This window comes from Trichosurus vulpecula, chromosome 7 (assembly GCF_011100635.1).
Source record: "Trichosurus vulpecula isolate mTriVul1 chromosome 7, mTriVul1.pri, whole genome shotgun sequence".
In the NCBI taxonomy this organism is placed as follows: Eukaryota; Metazoa; Chordata; class Mammalia; order Diprotodontia; family Phalangeridae; genus Trichosurus; species Trichosurus vulpecula.
In genome coordinates this window covers 29,316,739-29,342,266 of record NC_050579.1, presented here as the reverse complement: position 1 = coordinate 29,342,266, position 25,528 = coordinate 29,316,739, and the positions used below count along the sequence as shown (strand labels likewise).

The 25,528-nt window shown below is 48.7% G+C and overlaps 1 protein-coding gene, 1 long non-coding RNA gene and 2 other non-coding genes across 4 annotated transcripts in view; all 4 read left to right on the top strand.

Annotated features, from left to right (window-relative positions):
* The window catches only part of TRPV2 (transient receptor potential cation channel subfamily V member 2), a 38,216-nt gene extending 15,654 nt beyond the window's left edge, over positions 1 to 22,562 (top strand). Inside the window, exons 5-16 of the mRNA XM_036765755.1 lie at positions 532 to 672; positions 1,829 to 2,133; positions 4,086 to 4,259; positions 6,949 to 7,104; positions 7,648 to 7,743; positions 9,840 to 9,910; positions 11,578 to 11,743; positions 12,450 to 12,516; positions 13,131 to 13,429; positions 14,741 to 14,868; positions 17,608 to 17,702; positions 20,261 to 22,562. Of these exons, the coding sequence (XP_036621650.1) occupies positions 532 to 672; positions 1,829 to 2,133; positions 4,086 to 4,259; positions 6,949 to 7,104; positions 7,648 to 7,743; positions 9,840 to 9,910; positions 11,578 to 11,743; positions 12,450 to 12,516; positions 13,131 to 13,429; positions 14,741 to 14,868; positions 17,608 to 17,702; positions 20,261 to 20,349 (1,787 nt within the window). The 3' untranslated portion in view covers positions 20,350 to 22,562. The remainder of the gene's footprint in view (positions 1 to 531; positions 673 to 1,828; positions 2,134 to 4,085; positions 4,260 to 6,948; positions 7,105 to 7,647; positions 7,744 to 9,839; positions 9,911 to 11,577; positions 11,744 to 12,449; positions 12,517 to 13,130; positions 13,430 to 14,740; positions 14,869 to 17,607; positions 17,703 to 20,260) is intronic.
* Positions 22,563 to 24,130: 1,568 nt separating this feature from the next.
* On the top strand, positions 24,131 to 25,393 carry LOC118855855. The gene is made up of 3 exons (XR_005010815.1): positions 24,131 to 24,234; positions 24,894 to 24,987; positions 25,376 to 25,393. It is a non-coding gene; the product is annotated as an uncharacterized LOC118855855 (long non-coding RNA).
* Positions 24,746 to 24,820, top strand: LOC118858853. Its single transcript, XR_005010976.1, has one exon. It is a non-coding gene; the product is annotated as a small nucleolar RNA SNORD49 (small nucleolar RNA).
* Positions 25,228 to 25,300, top strand: LOC118858870. Its single transcript, XR_005010993.1, has one exon. It is a non-coding gene; the product is annotated as a small nucleolar RNA SNORD65 (small nucleolar RNA).
* Positions 25,394 to 25,528: the final 135 nt, after the last annotated feature.

Sequence of the window (25,528 nt, the reverse complement as noted above, 5' to 3'; positions counted from 1 at the left end):
GATTTGAACTCAGGTCTTTCTCACTCCGGGCCCAGTATTCTATGCACTGTGCCACTATTCATTATCCCTGTGACTTCATAGCAGTCAATGAGTCTAACCTCCTCATTTTATAGACAGGAAACCAAAACATAGAGGGACTTGTCCAAGGTCACACAGCTAGGAAGAGTCGGAGGCAGAATTTGAACTCAGATTTCTCATGCCTCTCTCTGGCCACCCTTTTCCTATGTGTCTTGTCTCTTCTTTTAGAGGGTAAGCTCCTCGAGGGTCGGGAATATTTACTTTTGTCCTTGTATACTCGGTGATTAGCAAAGTACCTGACACACAGTACCCCCTTAACAAATGGTTGTTTATTAATTAATCTAATGGGAAGGATAAGATGTGTACACCAAACCGTGTTCTTCCCCTTAGTTTCAATGCTCTCCATGTCCCTGCCTTGGGCTGATGCTCTAATGACTGCACATGCACTGGTCCAGTCAGTCTCAGGTACTCCCTTGGTGGTTTCTCCTACTCACCTTGTCTTTGTTTCTTTAGGTCACAGCGCTCTGCACATTGCCATTGAGAAGAGAAGTCTTCCGTGTGTGAAAGTGCTGGTGGAGAATGGAGCTGACCTCCATGCCAGGGCCAATGGGCGGTTTTTTGGGAAACAGAGTCAAGGAATTTGCTTCTATTTTGGTGAGTGAGTGGGTCTCTCCTGGGCTCTGGCCCTGGCATGTCATTGGCCTATTTGTCTTGGGCAAAGTTGGGAGGGGGGTTGGCTACAAGGCCAACTCTTGTAGTTGCCTCTCAGATACCTTTAATTCATTCATTCAACAAATATTCGTTGAGCATTTATGATCTTCACTATGTTACTATGTACTTGTGACTCACTGGGCCTAGTCTGGTTGTTCAGAATCAAGGCTGGCAGAGGAGTAGAAGTGAGAGTCAGAATAGGTCAGAGGTGGTTCTTAGAATTTGCCTCCAAGGAGTCGTGACCACAGCTCTAACTACACAAGGCAATGTATGACCCCAGAGAACTGAGCTCAGCACAGTCTGGTTGTAGTTGTCCATGTAGTTTTGAAAAATAATTTTATTGACATCTTTGGTTTTTACATACTTTCATTTCCCAATCTATCACTCCTCCACTCACTCAGAGAGTCATCCCTCATTAAAAAAAAATTCCAAAGAGAGGAAAAAAAGCAACTGAATCTGGGAAACATATGCAGTCCTCCACACCTGGAGCCTCCCATCTCTGCATAGAAGGGAAGGAGGTGCATTCTCATGTTTCTTCTATAGTTATTTTAAAAATAAACTTTATTCATGCCTTTTGGTTTAATTTTTGATTTAACTTTTTTATTTAAATAATTTAACTTTATTTAAAATGTGTTTAATTTTTAGCTATTGATGCCTTTTGTTTTTATATCACCTTCATTTCTGAGTTAGCCCAGTCTACTCCTTTCCCCAGAAAGCTGTCTCTTATAATAAAGAATAAAAAGGAGAGAAAAATCAGTTCAACAGAGCTAATTAACACATCAGCTGAGTCTGAGCATATGCAGTATTCTATACCCATAGTCCCCCACCTCTGCAAAGGGAGGTACATTATGGTTCTGTTTTCTTCACTCTGCATCAGTTCATATAAGTTTTCTTATGCTTCTCTGAATTCTTCATATTCATCATTTCCATTATCTTCATGTACCACAATCTGTTTGGCTATTTCCCATCAACATTGCCATCTGTGACCAAATAGCAGAGGGGTCTAGGGGGAAGGGAATGCTGGCAAGGTGAGATTCCCACATCTATGTTCCTAAGGGAAACAGGAGCCACCTGCTTAAAGCTCTCCTTCTAACCCCAGGGGAGCTGCCACTGTCATTGGCCGCCTGCACTAGGCAATGGGATATTGTATCATACCTCCTGGAGAATCCCGACCCTGACCGCCGAGCCTGCCTAGAGGCTGTGGACACCTGGGGCAACACAGTCCTCCATGCCCTGGTGATGATTGCGGATGACTCAGTGGAGAACAGCGCGCAGGTGAACAGCATGTATGACTACATCCTCCAAATTGGTGCCCGCATCTGCCCCTCTGTGAAGTTGGAGAACATTGCTAATCTCCAGGGGCTGACGCCACTCAAGTTGGCCGCTAAGGAGGGGAAGATCGAGGTGAGTGGGGCCTACCCCATCCCATGGCCTTCAGAATCTCAGAATCAGAAGGTAGCTCATAAGCCATCAGGCTTAAGCTGTACCTGAATATCAATCCCCTTTGCCAGAGCTATAACTAAGATGAGACAGTATGGGTACTGTCCCAGGGCACTGAAATTTATATGACATTTGACGTTCATAAGATCATAGGCTAATACAATCTTGGAGCTAGAGGTGGAAGGGACTTTAGAAGCCCAAGGTCACACCAATGGTAAGTGGCAGAGGCCACATTTGAACCTAGGTCCTCTGATTCTGGGACCAGTGCTCTTTTTGCTGACTTACATTACCTTTCTCTGATTATATTATATTTATATTATAGAAACAATTGAACTTTGATTCTATTTAGATTCTATTCTATGTTATTACTTATAACTGGTGAAAATAGGAAGCTGACAGAAGTTATTCTTCCTTCTTCAGGGGCCATGCTCTAGGGCAGGAGTGGGGAACCTGCCATCCTGAGTCCACATGTGGCCCTCTAGGTCCTCCAGTGCAGCTCAGGAGGTTCCCCAACCCTGCTAGGGAATCTGCTCCCCAACCCCTTCTCCAAAAGAGGTCTCTTCATGTCCTAGAGTCCTAACTGGCTTTGTCTTACAAAATTAATTTAATTGCATGCTTTGTGTGGCTCAGGTACAGGGGCAAAAACTTCTCATTACAGTTTTACCCTCTGCAACATCCCTACAGAGCATTCTTTGGCCTCTGTCTTTAGTGAGAGGGAACCCACTGTCTCCCAAGGTGGCCCATTCCGCTTGGGGACAGCTCAGATTATTCAAAAGTTTTCCTTAATAGCAAACAGGAATTGGCCTCTCCTCAGCCTCCATCCATGGTTCCTCCATGGGAAAGAGCATGGGATATGAAGTCAGACGAACCAGGTTCAAATCCTGACTCTGCCACCTACTACCTGCATGACTTTGGCAAACCTCTTAGCTTCTTTTGGTCCTCAGTTTCTTCATCTGGAAAATGAGGACGTTGGACCCAGAGATTCCTGTGATTTAGAGCCCAGCAGACCACGTCAAATTCTTCTTTCATGTGACAGCCATTCAGATATTTGAACCTGTCTTTGGGGGAAAGGAATTAGCATTCCTGGGCTTTGTCCCAGCTCTAGCCATGTGACCTTGGGGCAGTCCCTTCCTCTCTGGAAAATCAGGGGGCTGGAGAAGCAGATCTTGAAGCTTTAAACTGCACATTTTCCAGAGGAAACAGAGACCCAGAAGACAAGTGACCTGTTCAAGGCACTTAATAGCTAACATTTATATAGTGCCTACTGTGTGCCATGCATTGTACTACTAAGTGCTTTATAAATATTATCTCATTGGGTCTTCACAACATTCCCACTTTACAGTTGATGAAACTGAGGCAGACAGAGGTTAAGTGAATTGTCCAGGGTCTTACAGTTAATAAGTGTCTAAGCCTGGATTTGAACTTGGGTTTTCCTGCTGTTGTTTGTCCTTTGTTCTCAAAGAGGACCATGACATCAGGGAGGTGATGCCATGACATGCAAGTGAATTGAATTTAAGTGAGGGAGGGCTGGGCAAGGTCACCAGCCTCACTTTCTCTTCCTGACTCTAGGTCTGGCACTCTAGCCACTGGGCCACCTACCAACCCACTTTGTAGCTGTGTGAGGCCTATCTGTGCCTGTTTCTTCCTCTGTAGAAAGGAATTGGATCAGATGCCTTTAAACTCCCTTTCAGTTCTGAATCCATGATTGTAGGCTCTTAAGGTCACATAGGAGTGGTCCCTGCCAAGTCCATCCTTTGAAATGCTCTTTGCAGACTGACCCCTGGACAGCCCCTGCTCATGGCCCCAAAAGTCCCAAAGTCTGGGCCCAGTTCTGGAGACTGATTGCTCAGGGTGGGGGCGAATCAGAAAAGAGAAGAAACAATGCCCCAGGATTCACCCAATGTCCTCCTTTCCAGGTTTTCAAGCACATTCTGCAGCGAGAGATCTCTGGGGGGTACCGGCACCTCTCCCGGAAGTTCACCGAGTGGACGTACGGGCCTGTCCAGGTATCGCTCTATGACCTGTCCTCTGTGGATAGCTGTGAGGACAACTCGGTGCTGGAGATCATTGCCTTTGGCTGCAAGGCCCCGGTGAGTGAGAGGAACAGCTACCGCCATAGCTGCACCGAATACATTCCAGGGATCACTGCTGGGTGCCCAAGGAATCCTAGTGTAGACTAGCCAGCCTCCCAGGGGCCACCCAGGACCAGGCACTGCATAAAACCCATTGATGGAGTCTTAGAGGTCACTGAGTCCAACCCCCTCATTTACAGATGAAGAAACTGAGGCCAACAGAGGTTAAGTGATCCCACTTCCACCCTTCCTCCCTTCCCCCTATTCCCCACCCCCAATACTTCTGTAGCCCTGTTCAGTGATACAGGGTCCCAGATCTAACCTGGAAGGGGCTTCAGAGGCCATCTCATCCAACCTTCTTAGGTGCAGATGACGATGTGCAGTGATTTAAGATTATGGGTTTCTAGATCTAGGACATGAAGAGGCTTTAGAAGTCATCTAGTCCAACACTATCATTTTACAGAGGAGGAAACTGAGGCCAGAGGAGGTACAGAGACTTGCCCAAGGTCACCCATAGTTGCAGAGCTGGGATTGAAGACCAGATACTCTGATTCCCAATCATTCTTCTTCCCACCATACTGTTCTCACTCCCAATCAGCCCTCTTCCTACCATACTGTTCTCACTCCCAGTCAGCCCTCTTCCCACCATACTGTTCTCACTCCCAGTCAGCCCTCTTCCCACCATACTGTTCTCACTCCCAGTCAGCCCTCTTCCCACCATACTGTTCTCACTCCCAATCAGTCTTCTTTCCACCATACTGTTCTCACTCCCAGTCAGCCCCCTTCCCACCATACTGTTCTCACTCCCAGTCAGCCCTCTTCCCACCATACTGTTCTCACTCCCAGTCAGCCCTCTTCCCACCATACTGTTCTCACTCCCAATCAGCCCTCTTCCCACCATACTGTTCTCACTCCCAGTCAGCCCTCTTCCCACCATACTGTTCTCACTCCCAATCAGCCCCCTTCCCACCATACTGTTCTCACTCCAAATCAGCCCTCTTTCCACCTTCTGGCTCTGACTCCCAATCAGCCCCCTTCCCACCATACTGTTCTCAGTCCCAGTCAGCCCTCTTCCCACCATACTGTTCTGACTCCCAATCAGCCTTCTTTCCACCATCTGACTCTGACTCCCAATCAGCTTTCTTTCTACCATACTGTTCTCAATCCCAGTCAGCCCTCTTCCCACCATACTGTTCTCACTCCCAGTCAGCCCTCTTCCCACCATACTGTTCTCACTCCCAATCAGCCTTCTTTCCACCATCTGGCTCTGACTCCCAATCTGCCTTCTTCCCACCATACTGTTCTCACTTCCCTGCCCTTCCAGGACCCTGTGGTCATCACCTTCTCTCTAAGTCCCTAATAGGAAGTGACTCTGCCCTTTACCAACTTTGTGACTTCAGGTATATCTCTTCTCCCAAAGGCACAGCTTCCTTCTGAGTACAGAGTGACCCAAAAGTCTGAATGAGGCCTATTCAATCTAAAAGCTGTGCTTGGACTTTTGGGACATCCTGTAAAATAAGAGTCACCTGCCTTGCAGGGAATGTGAACTTTCAGGCATCAGTCAGTCAGTCAACAAACATTTAAGTGTCTACCCTGTGCCAGGCATTGTGCAAAGTATCATCATTCCTGTCCTCAAGGAGTTTACATTCTAATGGTAGAGACTATGTGCAAAAATACCATATAGAAAATAATGTAATGGAAGGGAATCTCAAAGAATCATTTGTAATGGTCGTCATCATTATCACTCCTATCTCACCCGGGACACATAATGATCAGATGATATACTGTTTGCAAAGGGGCTTGTAATGGCAAGAAAGGGCTGGATACACAAGTTATTATTATAAGAGGACCAGTGGTGCTGGTGTCGGAGGTCCTGGGTTCAAATCTGGGCTCTGCATCATACTCACTACTTGAGCTTGGAGAAGTCTCTTAACCTCTCTTCTCCTCCATAAAATGAAATGGTCGGGCCAGATTGGTAGATCTCAAAGGACCCTCGTCTTGGGGTTCCTGAGACTCTTTCAGGGAGTCCTCAAGGTCAAAAGTACTTTCATAATAATGCTAAGACATTTTAATTTCTAATATAGTAAAAATCAATAGACATAATCCACATGCACAAAAGCTCTTGTTGGGGTGGGGAAGGGTCCTCAATTTTTAGGCAGGTAAAGGTTCTGAGACCAAAAAATTTGAGGATCACTGGCCTGGATGATTCCTTCTAGCTCTAAATCCTAATGTCTTCCCCTGATGTTACTTCAGTTGTGATTCTTGCTCCAACGCCAAACCTGGAAAGATGTTCCATCTCCCTCAGTGGTTCTTCCTCCAATCCCTAGTTTGACATTTCAGGTGTGAAATTGTCTGTGATGCAGATTTCCCATGTTTGTACGCATATACAGAGCCCTCATCTTGAAGACTATCATGAATCATTCAATAAGCATTTATTAAGCTCCTACTCTATGCCTGGTGCCAGGAATACAGGCATAGAGAATGGACTGATCCCTACCTGCAGTGAGTTTCCAAGGGTAGTTGGAAATGTGCCAGCTTTGGCCACCTCTCCATTGGCTTCCAACAGGGCTGCCAGCCCTCCGGGGTGCTCCCAGGGCCAGAAGGTGCAGGGCTGAATAAACTTCAGGATCTCCCTGGACCCCAGGAGTCCTTGTCACCCCGTTGCAAATGCCTTACTTTAGGATTTTCCCTTGGGTCCCTCTCCCAGAATCGACACAAGATGGTGACTTTGGAGCCACTGAACAAGCTACTGCAGGAGAAATGGGAGTCGCTGGTCACCAGATTTCGCTTCAATTTGATTTCCTACTTCCTGTATATGTTGATCTTCACAGCTGTCACCTACCACCAGCCTGTCCTGGGGAAGGTGGGAGCACACCCTGTCAGAAGGGCCTAGGGAGGGGAGAAAAGGGAGGGCAATTCCGGGGGAAGAGGGAGGGACTGAGCCTGGGGGACAGGGGAGGTTGGCTGACCACCTGAGAGTGTATTGTCTGGGCAATATTCCAACATGTTCTATGAGAGATTGGATGACCATTTGTCTATTATATTGTCTGGGCAATATTCCAGTATATTGCACAGGAGGTTGGATGCCTATTTGTACAATATATTATTCTGGTACATATTGGACTAGCTGATCTCTGAGCCCCTTTCCACCTCAGATACAGGGCTAGGGCAGTACATCTAAAGAAAGGAGAAGGGGGGAGGCTGTTTTTTTGAGGGGGTCATAGTGCTGACAGAAAGAAAGAAGATAGGAAAAGCCTTGAGAAGACGGAGGGTAGCCTGGGGCAGGGGACAGTTGGTCAATGGTAAGGCAAGGAGGAAGTCATGAGTTCCTCCTCTGGATCCAAATTGAAAATAGGAGGGAGAGGGGCAGGGGGCCTGAGGAGAGCTCTGGATTTCTCTTCTCTAGAACTTCATTCCTCTGAAAGCCACAGTGGGTAACTCAATGCTGCTGATGGGACACGTCTTCATTCTCTTTGGGGGACTCTATCTCTTCTTTGGCCAGGTGAGTGGCTCTTCCTTCTCTCGTGCAGCCACTGTAATGCCAATGTTACTAGCAGCTGCTGTAGGGGTGTAAGACCACTAACACTGGCACACAGGAGGGCCGCTAGCACATATTCTTTGATTTGCTTTTCTGAAGGAAAGCAGCTTAAAGGGGTTTACAATCTCACTTTAATTAAACACATATGTGTCATTCACTTCAGGAGAAAAAGTCAGCACCCTGAACTCCAGAGAAAACGCAAATAGAAATTACAAGCAGAAATTAACACAAATCAAGAGACAGGGTTTCCAACTGTCTGACCAAAAGTGATATAGACATAGTACAGAATAGCATAGTATAGAAACACCAATATGTGGGTTTTCAAAGCCAGGAGGCTCCTTAATGGCTACCCAGAGTCTCATCTGGCTATACATCACATGAATACTCTTCCCATGAGTGAGCCCCAAAGCAAAATTCTAACCTCGGAGAATATATACACTTCTTCAGGGTCAGAGGGCATCACAACCCTCCAGCTCTAACTGTTCTAACTTTCTACTCCATCCTCTCCTGTTCCACTCATTCAGCAAGCTCCTCCCACCACAGGCTTCACGTAGCTTAGGCTTCCATGTGACTTAAGCAGGGCATATGGGCCTATTAATGGATGGGAAGATCTTCAAATTAAGTTAAAAAAAATACATTAACAATATAGGCCGACATGAGTATGGGCCCAGGCTTCAGGTCACCTGGCCATGATCTTAAGCACCTGCATCCTCATGGGACAAATGCTACTTCCTATAGAAAAATCTATTCTGATCACCACCCATCCCTCACCCTTAGCTAGTGTCTTCCCCCAGAAATTAATTGGCCTATATTTTACATTTAATTTTCTGTGTACATGTTCTTTTCCCTCAATAGAAATTAAACTCATTGAGGACAGAGTTATTTTCTTTTTTTGTCTGTATTACCCAAGGATAGTACCTGGCACATAATAGGTACTTAATAAATGCTTTTAAAATTGAATTTCATGCCTTCCGCAAATCTATTGAACTGTTTGCTCCTGCGACCCTGCTCAGTGGTGAGTCAATGTAATCCTAGAGCAGATGTAGGGGACACACCAGGGGCTGCACTCCTCACAACCTCTTGGGGGATGTAGTCCACAGAGAATTTCTCCCAAGCCCTCTCAGACAAAATCATTGTGAAAAAGGTAAGGTATTCCTCACATACAGAATGTCAAAACTAGAAGGAATGTCTGGGTTAGCCAGTTCAAGACCTTTATTTTACCGAGAAAGTATTTGAGGCCCAGAGAAATCAAATGAGTTGCCCACAGTCACACAACTAGTATGAGGGAAGGTTAGGATCAGAATCCAGGTCTTTTGACTCTGTCCCAATAATCTTTCTATGGAACCATATATACCTTGGGACATGAATAATAATCCTGCCCTCTGGCAGCTTCCCATGTGAAGAAAGATGTGGGAGATGGATCAGCAGGTAGAAAAAGGATATACACCGGGAAAGGACACATTGGCTGGATCATGGTTGAGAGAAGAAGGTGGAAGACAGGAAAGGTCTCAGAGATAAATGATTAGGGGCTGGAAAATCTCTCAGCCCACAGGCTGATCCTGAAGCCTTCCCAGAATCTTTGGCCAGTGTGTCTGGAGTGGAAGGAAGCACAGGCCTGGTGCTCAGACCATAGTGTGGCCAATAGACCTGGGTTCTAGTTGGAACTCTTCCACTAAGGGACTGTGTGACTTTGGTTAAGTCATTTCTCCTTCTCTAGGCCTTTTTCCCTGCTCTATGAAAAGAGGGAATGGACCTAGATGATCCCTAAAGTGTTCTATCTCTAGCATTCTGAGGTTCCAGGATGCTATATGGATGCTATCTGACTCTGTGGGGTCTCTTTCCCCTTGGGCCCTGCCCAATTTCTGAACCTGTGCTCAAGGAGGGTGGTTATGGTAGGGATTTCTTTCCCTGACCTTCACATCCCCAGTGGAGCACAGCTGCCAACCACTTTGTACTAGGAAGAGTCCCCAACGGGAGGGTCAGAGGCTGCTTTGGTCTCAAGGCTGATCGGGGGGTCCAGAGTCATTTCTCAAGTTCTCTCATTCTTGTGTCTTGGGCAGCTTCAATACTTCTGGAGGAGACGCCTGTTCATCTGGACATCGTTTGTCGATAGCTACTTTGAGATCCTCATGTATGTTCCAGGACGTCTAGGGACGAGCAGCCTGCTCCCCAGTCTCAGACGGCAGGATCCGTGTGCTTCCTCTTCCTTAGGACCCCAGAATGTCAGAACTGGAAGGGAGCTTAGTGATCACATTGTCCAGCTCCCTTATTGTTACAGGCAGGAGATCGAGGCCAGAGAGAGAAAAGGACACACACCACTTTTGCCTCACAGAGCAGCTGCCATCCTGTCTTCTCTCTCTGCCATTGCCCACCCCCCTCCCCGAAAGAAAGAAAACCAAAGCTCCTGTTATAAACATGTATAGGCAAGAAAAACAACTTCCCACATTAGTCAAGTCCCCCCATTCTGCCCTGGGAGTCCTTCCTCTCTCTGCCAGGTGGCTTCATCATCTGCAGTCATGGTTGATCATTTCCCTAGTCAGATCATTTACCTTAAGTCTTCCAAAGTCATTACAATGTTGTCATTATTATATACATTGTTCTCCTGGCTCTGCTCCCCTCCCTCTGCATCAGTTCAGATAAGTCTTCCCAGGTTTCTCGGAAACCATTCCCTCCATTTCTTACAGCACAATAACATTCCTTTTGCATTCATAGATCATAACTTTTAGGCCATTCCCCAACTGATGGATACTCACTCCCTTTACTCCTTTAAGGCTACAAGTTATAGAACAGGGTCAACCTGCATTAGCAGAGAATTTTCTCATCTGGGAATATTCTACTGATAAACATGGCAGGTCTTGTCTAAATAACAGATGCCATTTATACAATATTTTATGGTTATAGTATTATGGATTGTAGTGGATTTGGAGATCCTGCCAACCCTCTCCGGGCCTCAGTGCCTTCCTCATTAAAGTGGGAGGAGGGGGTGGATTATAGGACCTCTAAGTTCCCTGCCAGCTCTATTCATCTACATAATCTCATTCAGTTTTCAGAAAACCCACGAGGCAGTCGGAGCAAGAATTATTTTCACCACCTGACAGATGTGTAAACTGAGTCTCAGAGAAATTAAGTGAAAGAGCTGAAATTTAGGGAAGGAAATTAAGAAAAAGAGTCAAAGAAATTAAACAAGAGTCTCCTAGGACTTAGGAGAATATGGCTTTGGGGCCTGTTGGCCTCTGTTTCCAACTGAAGGCAAGACGGCCAGGCTAGCTCCTGGAGAGCTTAGTCCCTTCCACAGAATTCTGGGTTAACTCTGAACCTCACTCTCGTTAGCCCCTGGCTTTCCTCCCCTACACTTATCTATCACCCTCCCTTCTCTGGAATGGGAGAAGGCTTATCTGGGGACTGGGCTTGAATTTATATTAACCAAGGTTGAAAGGAAGCCAGAAATTCTCCTTCTTTCTAAACAGCAACATGTCAGGGAATTAAAGCTGGAAGGGCCCTTAAGAATCACCCAAGCCCACCTCCTCCTTTTCCAAACAAGGAATCTCAAGGCCAGAGGCACTAAAGTGGCAATCAGGATTTGAACTCAGGGCCTGGGACTCCAGAATGAGGACCCCTACCATTACCCTACACTACCTTCTTTAAGGGATTTTTTTTTTTTTTGCTTTGAGCTGAATCTGAGTAATCTCTCAGTGTGTGTAGGCAAGCATGAGCATATATTCCGAGGGTGTTGGGGGGGGGCCTCTGGGGAGTCCCCAAGGCTGTCAACAGGCTTGATGCTGATGTCTTTTCCCCCAGCTTAATCCAGGCACTCACCTCCGTGGTCGCCCAGGTGCTGTGCTTCCTAGAACTCAACTGGTACCTGCCCATCCTGGTTTTCTCTTTGGTTCTGGGTTGGATAAACCTTCTCTACTACGCTCGTGGCTTCCAGCAGACAGGCATCTACAGTGTCATGATACAGAAGGTGGGTACAGCCCTCCTGACTCTCCCTCCCCCCAACTCTAAGGGGTCCTCTGAACTTGGCAGATGAAAAACAGGAGAAACTCCTGTTTGCTCCTACTCAGGCCAAATAAAATCGGGCTGTAAGACCCAATGATACTCCAGTATTTTAAGTCATATCAGCGGACGAGCAGTCCAATCAACAAGCATTTCTTTTTTTAAAAAAATTTTAATTAATTAATTTTTAGTTTACAACATTCAGTTCCATAAGCTTTTGAGTTCCCAATTTCCCCCGTCCCCCCCCCAAAGACAGCACACAGTGGGATATAGGCTCTACATCACATCGGTCATTCAACAAGCATTTCTTAAGCCACCTACTATCAATTGTTCATAAATATCGTAAGTGCTGGGGATACAGAGACTGTGAAAGAGTCCCTGCCCTCCTGAGGCTTCCATTCTAGGGGGGAGACAACATAATAAAGGTCTGTTGAATTGAATCAAATTGAATATTTAGCCTAGATCAGTTGGAGAGGTTCAATCCCAGCAGGTTGCCGAATTTTGGGGGTCACTACAAGAGAGGCAATACAGTCTAGAGTTTAGGTCTGTACCCTTGACTCAGGAAGAGCTGAGTTCAAATTTTACCACCTTCTAGCTTGGGAACTTGGAGCCTCTGACTCCAAGGTTTCCTTTCTTTACGAGGCTCCCCTTCGGGGTGGGGGTGTCTGTTCCAGGTCATCCTCCGAGATCTGCTGCGCTTCCTCTTGGTCTACTTCGTCTTCCTGTTCGGCTTTGCCATAGGTGAGGGCCCCCCCTTCTTCCTAGGCTCTGAGGTGACCCCCCCCAGAAGCCCACCCACTGCCTGGCCGTCTTACCACAAATCTCTCCGCTCTCCAGTCCATCTTCCAATCAGCATCAAATGGTCTTCTGAAGCACAGTTCGGACCCTCCTAATCGATAAACTCTGGAGTTCCTTTACCTCCAGGATCAAATAGAAAGGCCTGTTTGTGTTCCAAGCCCTTCATAACCCAGGCATCCCGCCCCCCCCCTACAGTATTTTTGCACCGTATGCCCCGCCCCCCCCACTCTGCCATTCAGTGCCATCGGCTTCCTTGCTCTTCTTCCAACAACACACTCCATCCTCCAACTCTACGTCTCCCCGAGGCTGTCCCCCATACCTGGAACACTGTCCCTCCCCAACTTCCCTGGCTTTCTTCAAGGCCCAAATAAACTCTCATCCTTTAGAAGAAGCCTTTCCCAATTCTCCCTAACGCCTGGCACACACCTTGTTTCGCTAATTATTTACCTGCCGGCTCCTTCGTTAGATGGTACGCCCCTTTTTGTGTCCCCAGCACTTAGCCCAGTGCCCGGCACACAGTAGGTGCCTGCCAGTGTTCACGGATGCTTGACTTGCAGCGCTGGTGAGCCTGAGCAGGGAAGCCCCCCCGCCCACCTTCTCCAACCAGTCCCTGGCGGAGGCGGACAAGGTCCCCTACGGAGGCTTCGTCGAGGCGTCCCTGGAGCTCTTCAAGTTCACCATCGGCATGGGCGAGCTGGAGTTCCACAAGGAGCTGCAGTTCGAGGGCTTCATCATGTTCCTGCTGCTGGCTTACGTCCTGCTCACCTACATACTGCTGCTCAACATGCTCATCGCCCTCATGAGCGAGACCGTCAACAGCGTGGCCACCGACAGCTGGAGCATCTGGAAACTGCAGGTCAGCCTCGCCCCGCCCCCGGCCTCTGGCGGGCGGGAGGGGAAACCGAGGCAGGACCAGGCACTGGACCCAGATTCCCTGAGCCCGAGACCACCCTGCTTTCCACGGCAGCCCCTGGAGGAGAGGGATAGGGGAAGGGTTTGACTCTCCTCTCCGGAGATCGTCAAGGCAGGAGATGCAAGAAAAGAGCCGGATTTGGAGTCAGAAGGCACGGGTTTGATTCCTCGTTCTGCCATTAACTATTTGTGTGACCCTTCAGGCCTTAATTTCCTCCTTTGTGGAGGGTCAGACCGAAGGTCTCTAGGTCCAGGGTCCTATGGCGCCTCACAGGGTGTTGGGTTATGGGGAATAAAAGAGGAAGAGGGAGGAGCTGTGGAAGTGGGGTCAGTCACTCAGTCTCTCTGTGTATCAGTTTCTTCATGTGTAAAATGAGGAGGTTAGACTCAATGACCTCTAAGATCCAGTTCTAAATTTAGGACCCCGTGATCTGTCCCTGCTCGGGGATTTGAGGCTGTTGGGGGTCAGTGGAGGGAGAATAGGAGAGAAAGCAGGAAGAATTGTTAGCATGGGGATCAGGTAATCATGGTCCTCTTTTTGGGTCAATTTGACAATTATTTGTTAACTACTCATTACGTATCAGGCACTGTGTTGGGGGTTTGAGTTACAGACAAGATCTGTGGAATAGTAGCATAACCTTAGGCAGATTGCTTTTCATCTCTGGTTCTCAGTTTGTCCATATGGGAAATGGAGACACCTTGGTGCAGAGGAACCTATAGGACAAAAATGAGGGCGTGGGGTAGAGTCCAAGCTTACATGGGTCTGGAGAATTTAATAGAATATAGTTAGCAGACTGTGGGGAGAGTGGTTCTCTGTCCCTGGCCAGGGGAAGGCTGTGGGTAGAAATGGGCATGGAGGGTAGAATCCTAGCTAAGACATAAAGCAAAAAGAGCTGAGCAGGGTTGGGTCACAGGTACAGTTGAGCCGGAAGAGGAGATGGTCTGGCGCTCTCTCTAAAGATTTGGGAGAGGGTCACAGCAGGTAAGCTTGGGAGAAGGGTCCCATGGGGACAGGTCCCTGTCAGTGGTGGCTAGCTCAGGCTAGCAGAAGTCCATGAGATAGGGTATGAGGATGATAACTGTCACCAAACGGAGTAAAGCCACCTGAACTCTAAGTAGGTGCCCCAAGGCAGAGTTCCATTTGTCCCAAGACAACGAGCTAGTCCTCTCCTCTCCTCTCCTCTCCCTGCCTTCCACACCAAGCTGGTGTGGGGGAGAGGTCTGTTCATCCCTGATATACCTCTTCTGTTCTCAGAGAGCCATCTCAGTCCTAGAGATGGAGAGGGGCTACTGGTGGTGCAAGAGAAAGAAGGAACGGTCAGGCATTCTCCTTACGGTGGGCACCACTCCAGACCAAAAGCCAGATGAAAGATGGTGCTTCAGGTAAGCTGGGGTGGGGGTTATGGAAGTGGAAGAAGGTTTCCCGGTGGGGTGTAGCCTTCTCCACCTAGGAGCACATTGGACCTGGTGACCTCAGTCAGCCTCTCCATTGCCAGGGCCCAGCCCTCAACTGACTCTAGTCTCACCTCCACATTGTCAATCCCAGGGAGCGTGATCCACTGACAACTCTTTCACAATGCCTTTTCACTCCTTATAATCTAGTCTAGAGAGCCCCACAAAGATGCTGATGTTCTAATCCAATGGGCAAGGCCAAACCCTGATGATGTTCTGGAGTCCTTTCCAGCCCTGGACATATCATTTCAAAGACATGGTGGTCTCAGTACCCAAAATGGATGGACAGTGTTACACGGCTGGCTCTCTGACACTCATGCGAGCTTGGTTTGTATTAACAGAAGTGTTCAGGGACTTTTGTATGGTTAGCCCGGTGGAAGAGCCAGAGGTCGAGGTTCAGTGGGTCTGGATCAGTGCTGCCACATGCCCAGGACCTCGGGCTGCTTCAGCTCTTCCCCCGATTGGCAGCTTGGCAGGAGAGATGGAAGGAGCATCAGCCTCTGGAGTCAGAGGACCTGGCTTCAAAAGGTACCTCTGACATGTCGTGGCTGGGCCTCAGTTTCCTCACCTGTAAAATGAAGGATTTGCACTAGACGGCCTCTGAGGTCCCATCCAGCTTTACATCTAAGATACATCCACAGCCTTTTTTCACACACTGAGAGTTCTGTCTTAAACTGCCTTCACTCGGGAGAGGGAAATGGTCCTGAGACCCGAGGAAGCCGGGCAGAGTCAGAAACAGAGCGAGGAGGCTCTGGGCATCAGGACAGACTTCTCTCCATCCCAGTCGCGCCTGTCTGCCACAAGATGGCAGCAAGTCACCGGCCCAGTCCGTGTACGCTGTGGTTCCAAGTGTGGGATTAGGACCGAGGACAGAGGACAGGGATGAAGGGTCTGTAGCCTCCGTCGTTGTGGACACTTCTGTTAATGCAGCCCAAGCTGACATGAGTGTTGCCACGTGACACGGTCGACCCATTCGGAGTCTTTGAATCGAGAGATCCAGGACTGGAGAGGACCTCAAAACATTATCATCATCATCATCGGAACATCTGGCATTTACTTAGGTTTTCCAAGCACTTTACAGTGTCTCATTAATCCTCACAACAACCTGAGGAGGGGGGCACCTCCTTATCAATCAATCGGTCACATGTGATCAATGATCAATCGATCCCATTATCAATCCCCATCTTACAGATAAGGAAACTAAGGCAAACAAAAGTGAAGTGACTTGCTTAGGGTCACACAGGCAGTAAATGTCTCGAGTCAAGTTTGAACTCAGGTCTTCCTGACTCTATCACCTTGAGGCCTCTAAGCCACCTCAGAGGCCATTTAGTCTAACCTCCTCCTGAGTCCTGAGAGGCTGTGACTTACCTAAGGTCACAAGGGCAGTCTCCACAATGAGATTTGCACTCAGGTCCTGTTACTCCAAAGTCGATGTGTAGCTTACTCCTTACCCCTTACTCTGTAGTTGAAAACAATTGTAAGACTTTAATTGGGCAGGGGAATGGGGAACAGGACCCCAGAAAAGCTGGGTGTCACCTGGGGTCTTTGGTTTAGGGCCAGGGGTGGGGAACCTGCAGCCTCGAGGCCACATGTGGCCCTCTAGGTCCTCAAGTGCAGGCCTTTGACTGAATCCAAACCTCACAGAACAAATCCACCCCTGGAAACTTAAGGTACTCCCTGGGGAAGGAAGGTGAGGGAGGGCCCCCAAAGTGAGGAGGAGGCAAACTGGGGTTCCCAGAGATGCTGGGGCCATTCCCAGATTTTGTGATCCCTTTGGCTCTACATTTTTTAAATGAAGATACATAAATACAAAAGAAGAAACCAAAAAAAAGAGATAAAACTTATTTATAAATATAATTATTTAAGAACTTATATTCTAGCCTTTTTCTGTGCAAAAATACTAAGGTCAGAGTTTGTAGCCTGCTGATATCATTGGTACTAATGCTGTTGTCCTGTCACTGAAAGGTGACCATTCCTTACCTTGAGAACAGGCCATTGTTTCTGGCTTTATATCCCTAGCATTTAGTATGGTTGGGGCCTGGCAAACAGTAGGTGCTTAATTAATACTTGATGATTTGACTTAATTAACTAGATTGGGGGACCTATTTGAGTGGCCCTCCTTTAACCCCTCTGCCTGTCCCTCGGTTCCCAGCTGGTCCTGGGCCTGCCTCCTTCAACAGTGCAGCCAATGTTCCCACAATGAATTAACCAACAGACATGTATTAGGTGCCTTCTATGCATTGGGCACAGACTAAGAGGTTAGTAAGTCAATCTACAAGCATTTACTATGTGCAGGTGAGAACAGAGAAAGGCAAAAACTGTTCCTATTCTCAAGTACCTTATGAGATGAGATTTCTCTCCAGTCCAGGACAACAAGAGTCATAGATTATATGGGGCCTCTCACACGCTGTGTGTGTCTGTGTGTGTTTGGGGGAGGGAAAGTGATTCTGTACCCTGATCCAGCCAGTCTGCCTGCCTCAGGCTGGGCACATGACCGGCAACGTTGGCTTTATACCCCTGTGGAAGCTTCTCTCTCTGGGGGGATGCCTCACTATGGTATAATGGAAAGATTTAGACTCGGAGGATCTGAGTTCTAATTCTGACTCCGGCGACCTCTAAGGTGACTTTTCAGCTTTAAATCTATGATCCTATGTTAATTTTGGTCTACAGAGTGGAGGAAGTGAACTGGGCCACTTGGGAGGAGGAGCTGCAGACTCTGAAGGAAGAGCCGGAGGGCGCTTTGCAGCCCGGGCAGACCCTCCCAGGTGAGTGTGCTCCCCCAGGCCCTGGCCACACCCATCTCCAGGGCCCAGGAACAGCGCTTCCCTAATGACCAGGGCTGTTTGCCTAGGGTAGCCAGAGCAGAGAATTCAGCTTTCCACACCACCATCTGCCAGCGGAGAAAGGATGGATCTTCCACCATTTCTTTCCCTTAAGGTTTTTGCATCAAGATGACCATTGCTAGGACCCAGGGAGAACACTGGGGTGACAGCCCCCCATGACTGTCTGCCCTCCAGATCCCAAGCAAGGGCCAGAGTGAAGGGTCACATTTTAGATGATTGTGTAGGTCCCTTGTGTAGAGGTTGGAGGTGCTAGGAAACCCAAGAATGACAGGGTACAAGGTGGAGTTGCCTGGAATGGATTCACACACTCAAGCCTTCTTTCAGTCAAGTGGCAAGGTTTGTCATAACGCCAACAGTTTGGGGAACTTGCAGCTTCATGGGGGTGAATCTAAAGCTCATATAGAAAAGGGGCAGGGAAAGGAAGTTAAGTATGCCAGTTAGGTAATGCAAGGGGTCCAGGTGTCTTTGGGAGCAGGCACCAGTGATTTATGGATGGGAAATACAGGGAGTGTGCAGAGTTAACTTTGTTGATACCAGACACTGAGGCAGAAAAGACAGTTTTTGTTTAGCTGCCAGAAGCTTGGTTCTTGGACAAGCTCCAAAGACAGAAATCCTTGGGCCAAGCAGGGACAAAAATCCTTGGGCCAAGCACCCCTGAGATAGTTTTTATCTGAGGAATTACAGGGTCAGGCCTGCAACAGGAAAGGATTTTCTCATAAGGGCTGGGGTGGGGGGGGAAGGGTGGCTGGGTTACTTCCAGAGTCACGGTCTTAGGGCTTTCTGGGGTGCATGTCCCATCACCTAATCCCCTTGTAGACCATATCCTTAATAATCTATTGTCCTATGTGGTCTTTTGTAGGAAATTGCCTAAAAAGTTGATCTGTTTTTATGCTTTCATCAAGGAGACATACTTTTGATGTGTGTATAGATTTTTCTCATATTATATAGACATAAGAGATCAGGCGTGGGATCAGTAGTTGCTGATATCTTTTCAGTTATTTTTAAAAAGCATGGGCCCTGATCTATCCCATTCCTGCAGACTCTTCAGTAAAAATAAGCTCCCTAATAAACACCCTGTGTGGTGTTAGCAGCCAAGACGAACTTCTCTGACGTCACAGTTCCAGGAATGGATGGAAAGGGAGTAGGGGCCTACAGACAACACCCATCCCCACCCGTCCCCAGTGCCTGGCACACAGGGGGTACCTAATAAATGTTAAATGTTCGCTCAGCTAAATGACCCCTCCGTACAATAGAGAGAATGGAGAACGGGAATGAACGTGAATAATAGCCCAGATACTTACTAGCTGTGACCTTAGGCATTGATAACTCTGGGTCTCAGTTTCCCCATCTGTAAAATGGAGGCGTTTAGACCAAATGACCTCTAAGGTCCCTTCTTGCTCACCTCTCTTAAAAAGCCTTGATTTCATTATACAAGGTACCTCACATAGCAGTCATAAGGAAAGTAGCTTGTATTTTTAAAAAAAGGCAGGTGAATGGAAATTATTAGTGACGTATTCGTATTATTTATATAATAGATAATTAACTACCAATTGTATATTCATATAATTTATACTTAATAATTATTATCATTTTCAGGCTGCTTCAGAATTAAAAGTTCATGGCTCCCTTAAAGGTCATTATAAAATGGTGGGGGGAGGGTCAGAAGCCTGGCTCTTACACTAACCAGTCTGGTGAACTTGGGCTGATATTTCCGTCTCCTGGGCCCCAGTTTTCGAATGGGGGAGCTCTAAATGTCCTTCCATTTCCAGTTTTCTTCATGGCTCTCCCTTGTGACCCTGTCCCTTTTCACCCATCTACAAACCCGAATCCCCTACGGTAGCTTCTCTGGCCGATGGGCGGACTGGATGAGAACTCTTATGGGCGCGTCCATCCTCCCTGCTGCCCTGGGAAGCCGTGGGGAGAGCTGAAAGGGCTGGACTATTTGTGCCCGGCCTGTGGTGGAGCCTCCTGAGCTCATACTGCTCTGATCAGCCACAGTCCCCCGACATGGTGATGTCATTTGGTTCTTCCTCAAGCACTAGGGACAATCACCAACCATATGTGGAACCAGAGGACCTGGATTCAAATCTTGGTTCTGCTGCTACCTGTGTGACCTTGGGGGAATCCCTCATCCTAGATGAGCCTTGGTTTCCTCAACTGGAAAATGGGGGGAGGGTGGATGAGACAGCCTCGAAGGTCTGAATCAATTATCCAGTGATCCATAGGAAGTGCGTCAGAGCCCTCCCTGTGCTGTCGTGTTCCTGCCTTTGTGGCTTGTTGGATCTGACCCTGTGGGTAATGGGAGAGCGGCGAAGGGCACTCCCTGAGTGTTTGCACAACCCTGATGATTTCCCAAAACGACACATCATGGCCAGCTGATCCCTCTCTCCCTATCACCAACTCAAGTGAACTGACTTGTTTCTCTCAGAATATTTTGCCCTCTTCCAGTGTAGATACCAGCTCTCTATTCTCCCTTATAGGCACAGCCTGGAGGCGACTGCTGTCATCCAGGGCCCGAGATGAAACGACCTCAGAGGACCAAGTGCCCCTACGGACTTTCAGTGCCTGAGGATGGGATTGGCCTGTGTGGCAGCACCTGGAATCAAGTGCAGGTGCCAAGGAGCCCAGAGCCGGAGCCAAGCATACTGCTATGCTGAACCCCGGAGGGAGGAAAGCCCCTCTCCCCATGTTCCTGGTACCTGACTCCAGAAGTACCTTATGCACAGGGGCCCCCAGGGCTTTTCATGCTCAATTCTTCTTGTGGTATTAGAACACAGCTGCCTTAGACGTCTAGGCTAGAACGGAACTCCTGCCTCTGCTTTGTAACCCAGCAGGGTGACCTTGGCCAAGTCATTTCCCTTCCTCTGTTTCTGCCTCTGTAAAAGGCAGATTGACCTAGACAATCTCAAAGACCTAGTTCAGTGTTAAGTCTACAATCTGCAAGACAGCTAGGTGTCAGCTGGAGCTGGGAAGACCTGAGTTTGAATCCTGCCTCAAGTCCTTGCTAGCTGTGTGACCCTGGGCAAGTCAATTAATCTGAGCCTCAGTTTCCTCATCTGTAAAACCGGGATAATAGCACCGACCTCACACGATTGTGAGAGTCAAATGAGATAATATACATAAGGTGCTCTGCTGACCTCAAAAGCCCCGTAGAAATGGTAGTTTTTATTGGGCTTATTATTATTAGTAATGTAGTAATAGCAGTAGTAGTCGTAAGTAGCAGCAGCGGCAGTAGTAGTAGTGGTAGTAGTAGTGGTACTAGTAGTAGTAGCAGTGTAGCACCTGCATGGTACAGTACAAAAACTGCTGGATTTGCAGGAAGAGGCCCTGGGTTCTGCTATTTATTTGCGATGTGCCTGTGGCTAAGTCATTTCCTTTTTCTGTTCCAAAATGAGGGGGTCTGACTTTAATGACCTCAAATTCCCATTCTGTGATCCTGTTGGGGGGGGGGTCCCCTGAAGCTTCCCTAAGTCAATCCCCACTCAGTCCCAAGTGCCTGAAACTACCAGTGTGGACCCAGGGGACAAGCTGCAGGGATGAGGACTCTCCCTGCCATCATTCTCAGGAACTCAGAGGCTGCAGCCCTGCTGGGTACAGGGCCCTCCAGCCGGGACTGGGCAGGTATCCAGGCTGTGTCTACACACAGAGAGTTGAGAATGCGGGTAATTCACTTTTTGAGTGTGTGTAGACTTAGTCTTCCCAAACAAAGATGGGCTCCCACTGCTAGAAACTGACAGCCCAGGAGAGGCGAGATGATATATGTGGAGAGGTGCTGATAGGGCAGGGGATGCTGGGTCCCATGAGGTGGGGATGCTCTGGTAGCCCCTATACTGAAACACCCTTTGATTTCCCCTAATGTTTAAGAACCTCATGCTTCAAAGGTGCCTGATTTCATCAGGGCATGTGCCCCCTCCACTGAGGTTGTGGTGGCTACAGAAACCCATCACCTGGGAGCGAGCATGCTGGTGAGGAGCCCTTTTCAGTCGAACAGTTAACTTGTGCTCTGGTGAGGCCTGGTAGGACCTTCCCGAGAATGACCTAGAATGTAAGCCCAGGAGAGCTGGGGCTGTTCCTTTCTCTTTTTTATTTTGTGTTCCCAGCCCCTAGAACGGCACCTGGCCCTTGACCTGCTGCTCAATTGGCTGCTTGACATAGCCTTCAAGTTATCTCCATAAGTCAATGAGGCTTCACAGGAGGCCCTTAGAGGAAATGGAGCCAATAAAAGACACAGATGATTTGTCAAGTGAAACTCCTGGGTCCGGCATTTAAAGCCCTTCTAACAGTCAGACTCCAATCTAACTTTCCCGGCTTACTCCACAGTATGGGCCCCTGCTTCACTCACTCTCTATTCCAGCCAGACTGGATTACTGGCTGTGTCCTCCAAATGACATTCCAGCTCCAGCCAGCAGGACGCCTGCTTTGGGCCATCCACCGGTGACAGCCCCTCTTCCTTCCAGCCTTAGCTCGGGCCCCACAGCTTCCCAGGTCCTGGGCCCCTCAGCTGGAAGGGGGTGCTTCCACCTCCCATTCTCCTGGAATTACCTGGATCTCTTCTTCGCCTTCATCTTCCTGATTTGCGTACATGTTGTTTTCCTTCAAACAGATTGTAAAGTCGTTGAGGGAAAGACCCTCGTCATTTCCGTCTTTGTGTCTTCAGGGCAACGTAGCACAGTGTCTTGTACTTAGTAGGCATCGAATAAATTTGTATGGATTTGAATCAATCAATATATGTAATTCGAAGAACACGCAATAAATTATGAATTAAATTCTAATCAACTGCCACCTCTCTGCGATGACTCTTGGATCTCTGTGTTTCAGCGAAATCTCTCTCTGCTGCAGCCCAGCATTGCTCATCGCCTGCTGGGTACCTCCCCCTGGATGTAGCATTTCCAAGGCAGAACCCTCTATCTTCCTCCCTAGCCCTGTCCCCCTCCTCCCCATGTCCTTATTTCTGTTTAGGCACCAACATCCTTCCAGGTACCTGGGTTTGTAACCTTTGAATCCTCGCTTCCCACATCTCAACATTGGCCAAGTCTGATCTGTTCTTGTCCACCTCCAAACTCTGCTTGCAGAGGTCCCATAGTAGGCACTTGATAAATGCCTCTTGACTTGTTCCCTTCTCTTGCCTTCCCTTCTCTAGTTCAGTCTCTCATCCGCATTGTCACAACAGCCTAGAAAATGGCTCTCCCTGATCAGTTATTCCTACCTCCAATCAATCACTCCTCCACCCAAGCTGACAAAATAACTCGAATCTGACCGGGTCACTTTTCTCCTCAAAACTCTTCAGTGACTTTCTTTCTTTGGAGGCGAGTGACTTGCCCAGGGTCACACTGCTAGCGTCTGAGTTTGGATTTGAACTCAGGTCCTCCTGACTCCAGGACCCATGCTCTAACCACTGTGCCACCTAGCTGCCCCTTTTTACAGACAGTGATTTTGTCTGTATCCTCAGTGCCTCCCTGGCACATAGTAGGTGCTTAACAGAGGCTTGTAGAAAGAATGAACAAATGTGACATCACACGGACACTCATTTGTACTTCAAGCCCCCCCCCCCTTCCCTCTCTGTCACAGCAAATGTAAATCTCCACGGGAAAGGAAAGGCAACTCAGTTTCACAGAAAGGATCCAGAGCAAGGAGTCAGAAAAGCTAGGCTCAGGGGTGCGCTGGTAAATGTTTAACAACTGGCTCCGTGAAGGAAAAAAACAACCTATATGAGCACCTCACTTTTAAGTTTAATCTCCATAATTAACATTTTATCCACTGCTTTTTAATTGGTAGGAGGATAAATCGAGCCTCTATTTATGGAGTTTGCCAGTTTCTGAGGCGTGAAGCACTCACACTGAACAATTTAGTGATAGGAAGTAGGAGCTACTTGGGTTCAAACCTGGGTTTTCCCTCCAATCCTCTGATGTGTTATTTCCCCCATTAGACTATAAGCTCCTTGAGGGCAAGGCCTGCCTTTTCCATTTTTATCCTTATGCTTACAACAGTGCTTGGCATACAGCAGCTCCTTACACGATTGCTTTGCACACAGTAGGCACTTAATAAATGCTTACTGGCTGTTTCGCACACAGTAAGCGCTTAATAAGTCCTACCTTTCTTTTTTCCTCCCTCCCCTCTTTCCCTATAAAACAGAACTCTTAGCATCTTTGCCCGATGGAGATGAGAACCAGCGCTCCTGCCACGCCCCCTTTCCCCGCCCCCCATGGCTGGGGGAGGGATGGAGCGCGGGGCTTCTCGGACGATTCCATTCCAGTGAGCTTCGCTTCCGTTCCCCACCCTCCCCCCACCGCTCTCAGGAATGGTATGTCCCAGCACGTTAAGAACGGCTGCCGGCGCGCTCTCGTTCTTTCTGTCATTGTCGGCGTCATGGCTGGGTGGTTCGAGTGGGGACGCGGGCGGGCCCAGTGTTGGCTTTCGAGCCGGGGCAGCGAAGGATGAGATGCCCCTGCGAAAGGTAGGCTTGCCGGCCCGAGTGACCGAGGCGAAATCAGGCTGGGAGGGAGGGAGAGAGGATACGAGAGCCGGGGCTGCGGCCCGCTCTTCTGCGCCTGCGCCGAAGGCATTTCCCCTCCTCCAGCTTCACTCTGCGCCTGCGCTTGAGCGAAGCCCCTCCCCCCCCCCGGGCCCCTCTGGAGCTACGTGGGGCCGTCCTGGTGATTCCTGGGCTCCGGGAGTCCGTGTAGCGATGGCAGGAGCCCCAGGTTTTGAAGTCAAGGATCAGGTTTTGAGTCCTGAACAAGTTACGTTTCCCGAAGCGCCTCAGTTTATCTACTTTTAAAGTGGGGGGGAGGGGTCCCGATCACCCATGAGGTCGCAACTCTCTTGGGTGACCCTGGGGAGAGCGGCGGTGGATCCCAGAATCCGCGGCCCCGCCCCCAGCCTGTCCGGTCACTTGATCCTCGCCCTGGGTGTAGGAGAGACGACCCCCGAGGGCCCCCCCCCCCAGCCGTCTCCTGGATCTGCTGCGGAGTGATGAGAACCCAGAATAGGAAGTGCCGTCAGACTCGATAACTGACGAGATCCTCGGCTGGTGTCTGACCCGCAGCCCGGCCTGGCGGGTGGGAAAGGGCCCCATCCGGGCCCCCCGACCCAAGTCCTGTGCTTTTTCCCCAGGGCAGTGTCCGAAATGGTGGGAGATGAGACCCGAAGAGCGAAGCTTGTGGAGGTGCTGTCGGAGGCCTCGCGCTGCACGTGGGAGCGTCCCCAGGTAGGCCTCTAATTCCCCACCGCCTTAGCCTTCGGGCTTCCTGCCCTCCCTTTCCCCCCCACCCAAAGCATACAGTCCAAGGGACAGGCTGAAGATTGCATGAGAGTCCATGTGCCTGACCTAAGTACATTGTATCGTGTGACCTCCGGAGCCACCAAACGCTAACTTGATTGGCCTCCGGGATGGCGTTTATCAGCCAAGGACTCAGAAACAGTGCCACAGGGGCCTATCTAGGGCTTTTTATGATGAGACAAAACCTAAACAGCTGGAATTACCGGCAGATTGTCGGTGGTGACACGGTTTTGTTCTGATTCAGCTTGGAATTAAGCTGATTTGTCCCTTTGCACTTGAACTGCAAGGTAATGACTTTTGTCTTTTCCTTTTTCAGGAAGGCCTCAAGGACGTGGTAAGTAGGATCTTTGCTGATCTGGCACAGTCTTGGTTTTTAAATTGGCAACAATCTCCACCCCATCCTCTTCTTTTGAAGATGTTACCGAGGCAGTGAAAAGTAATCTTGTTAGGTTAAGATGGGTTAGGGGTT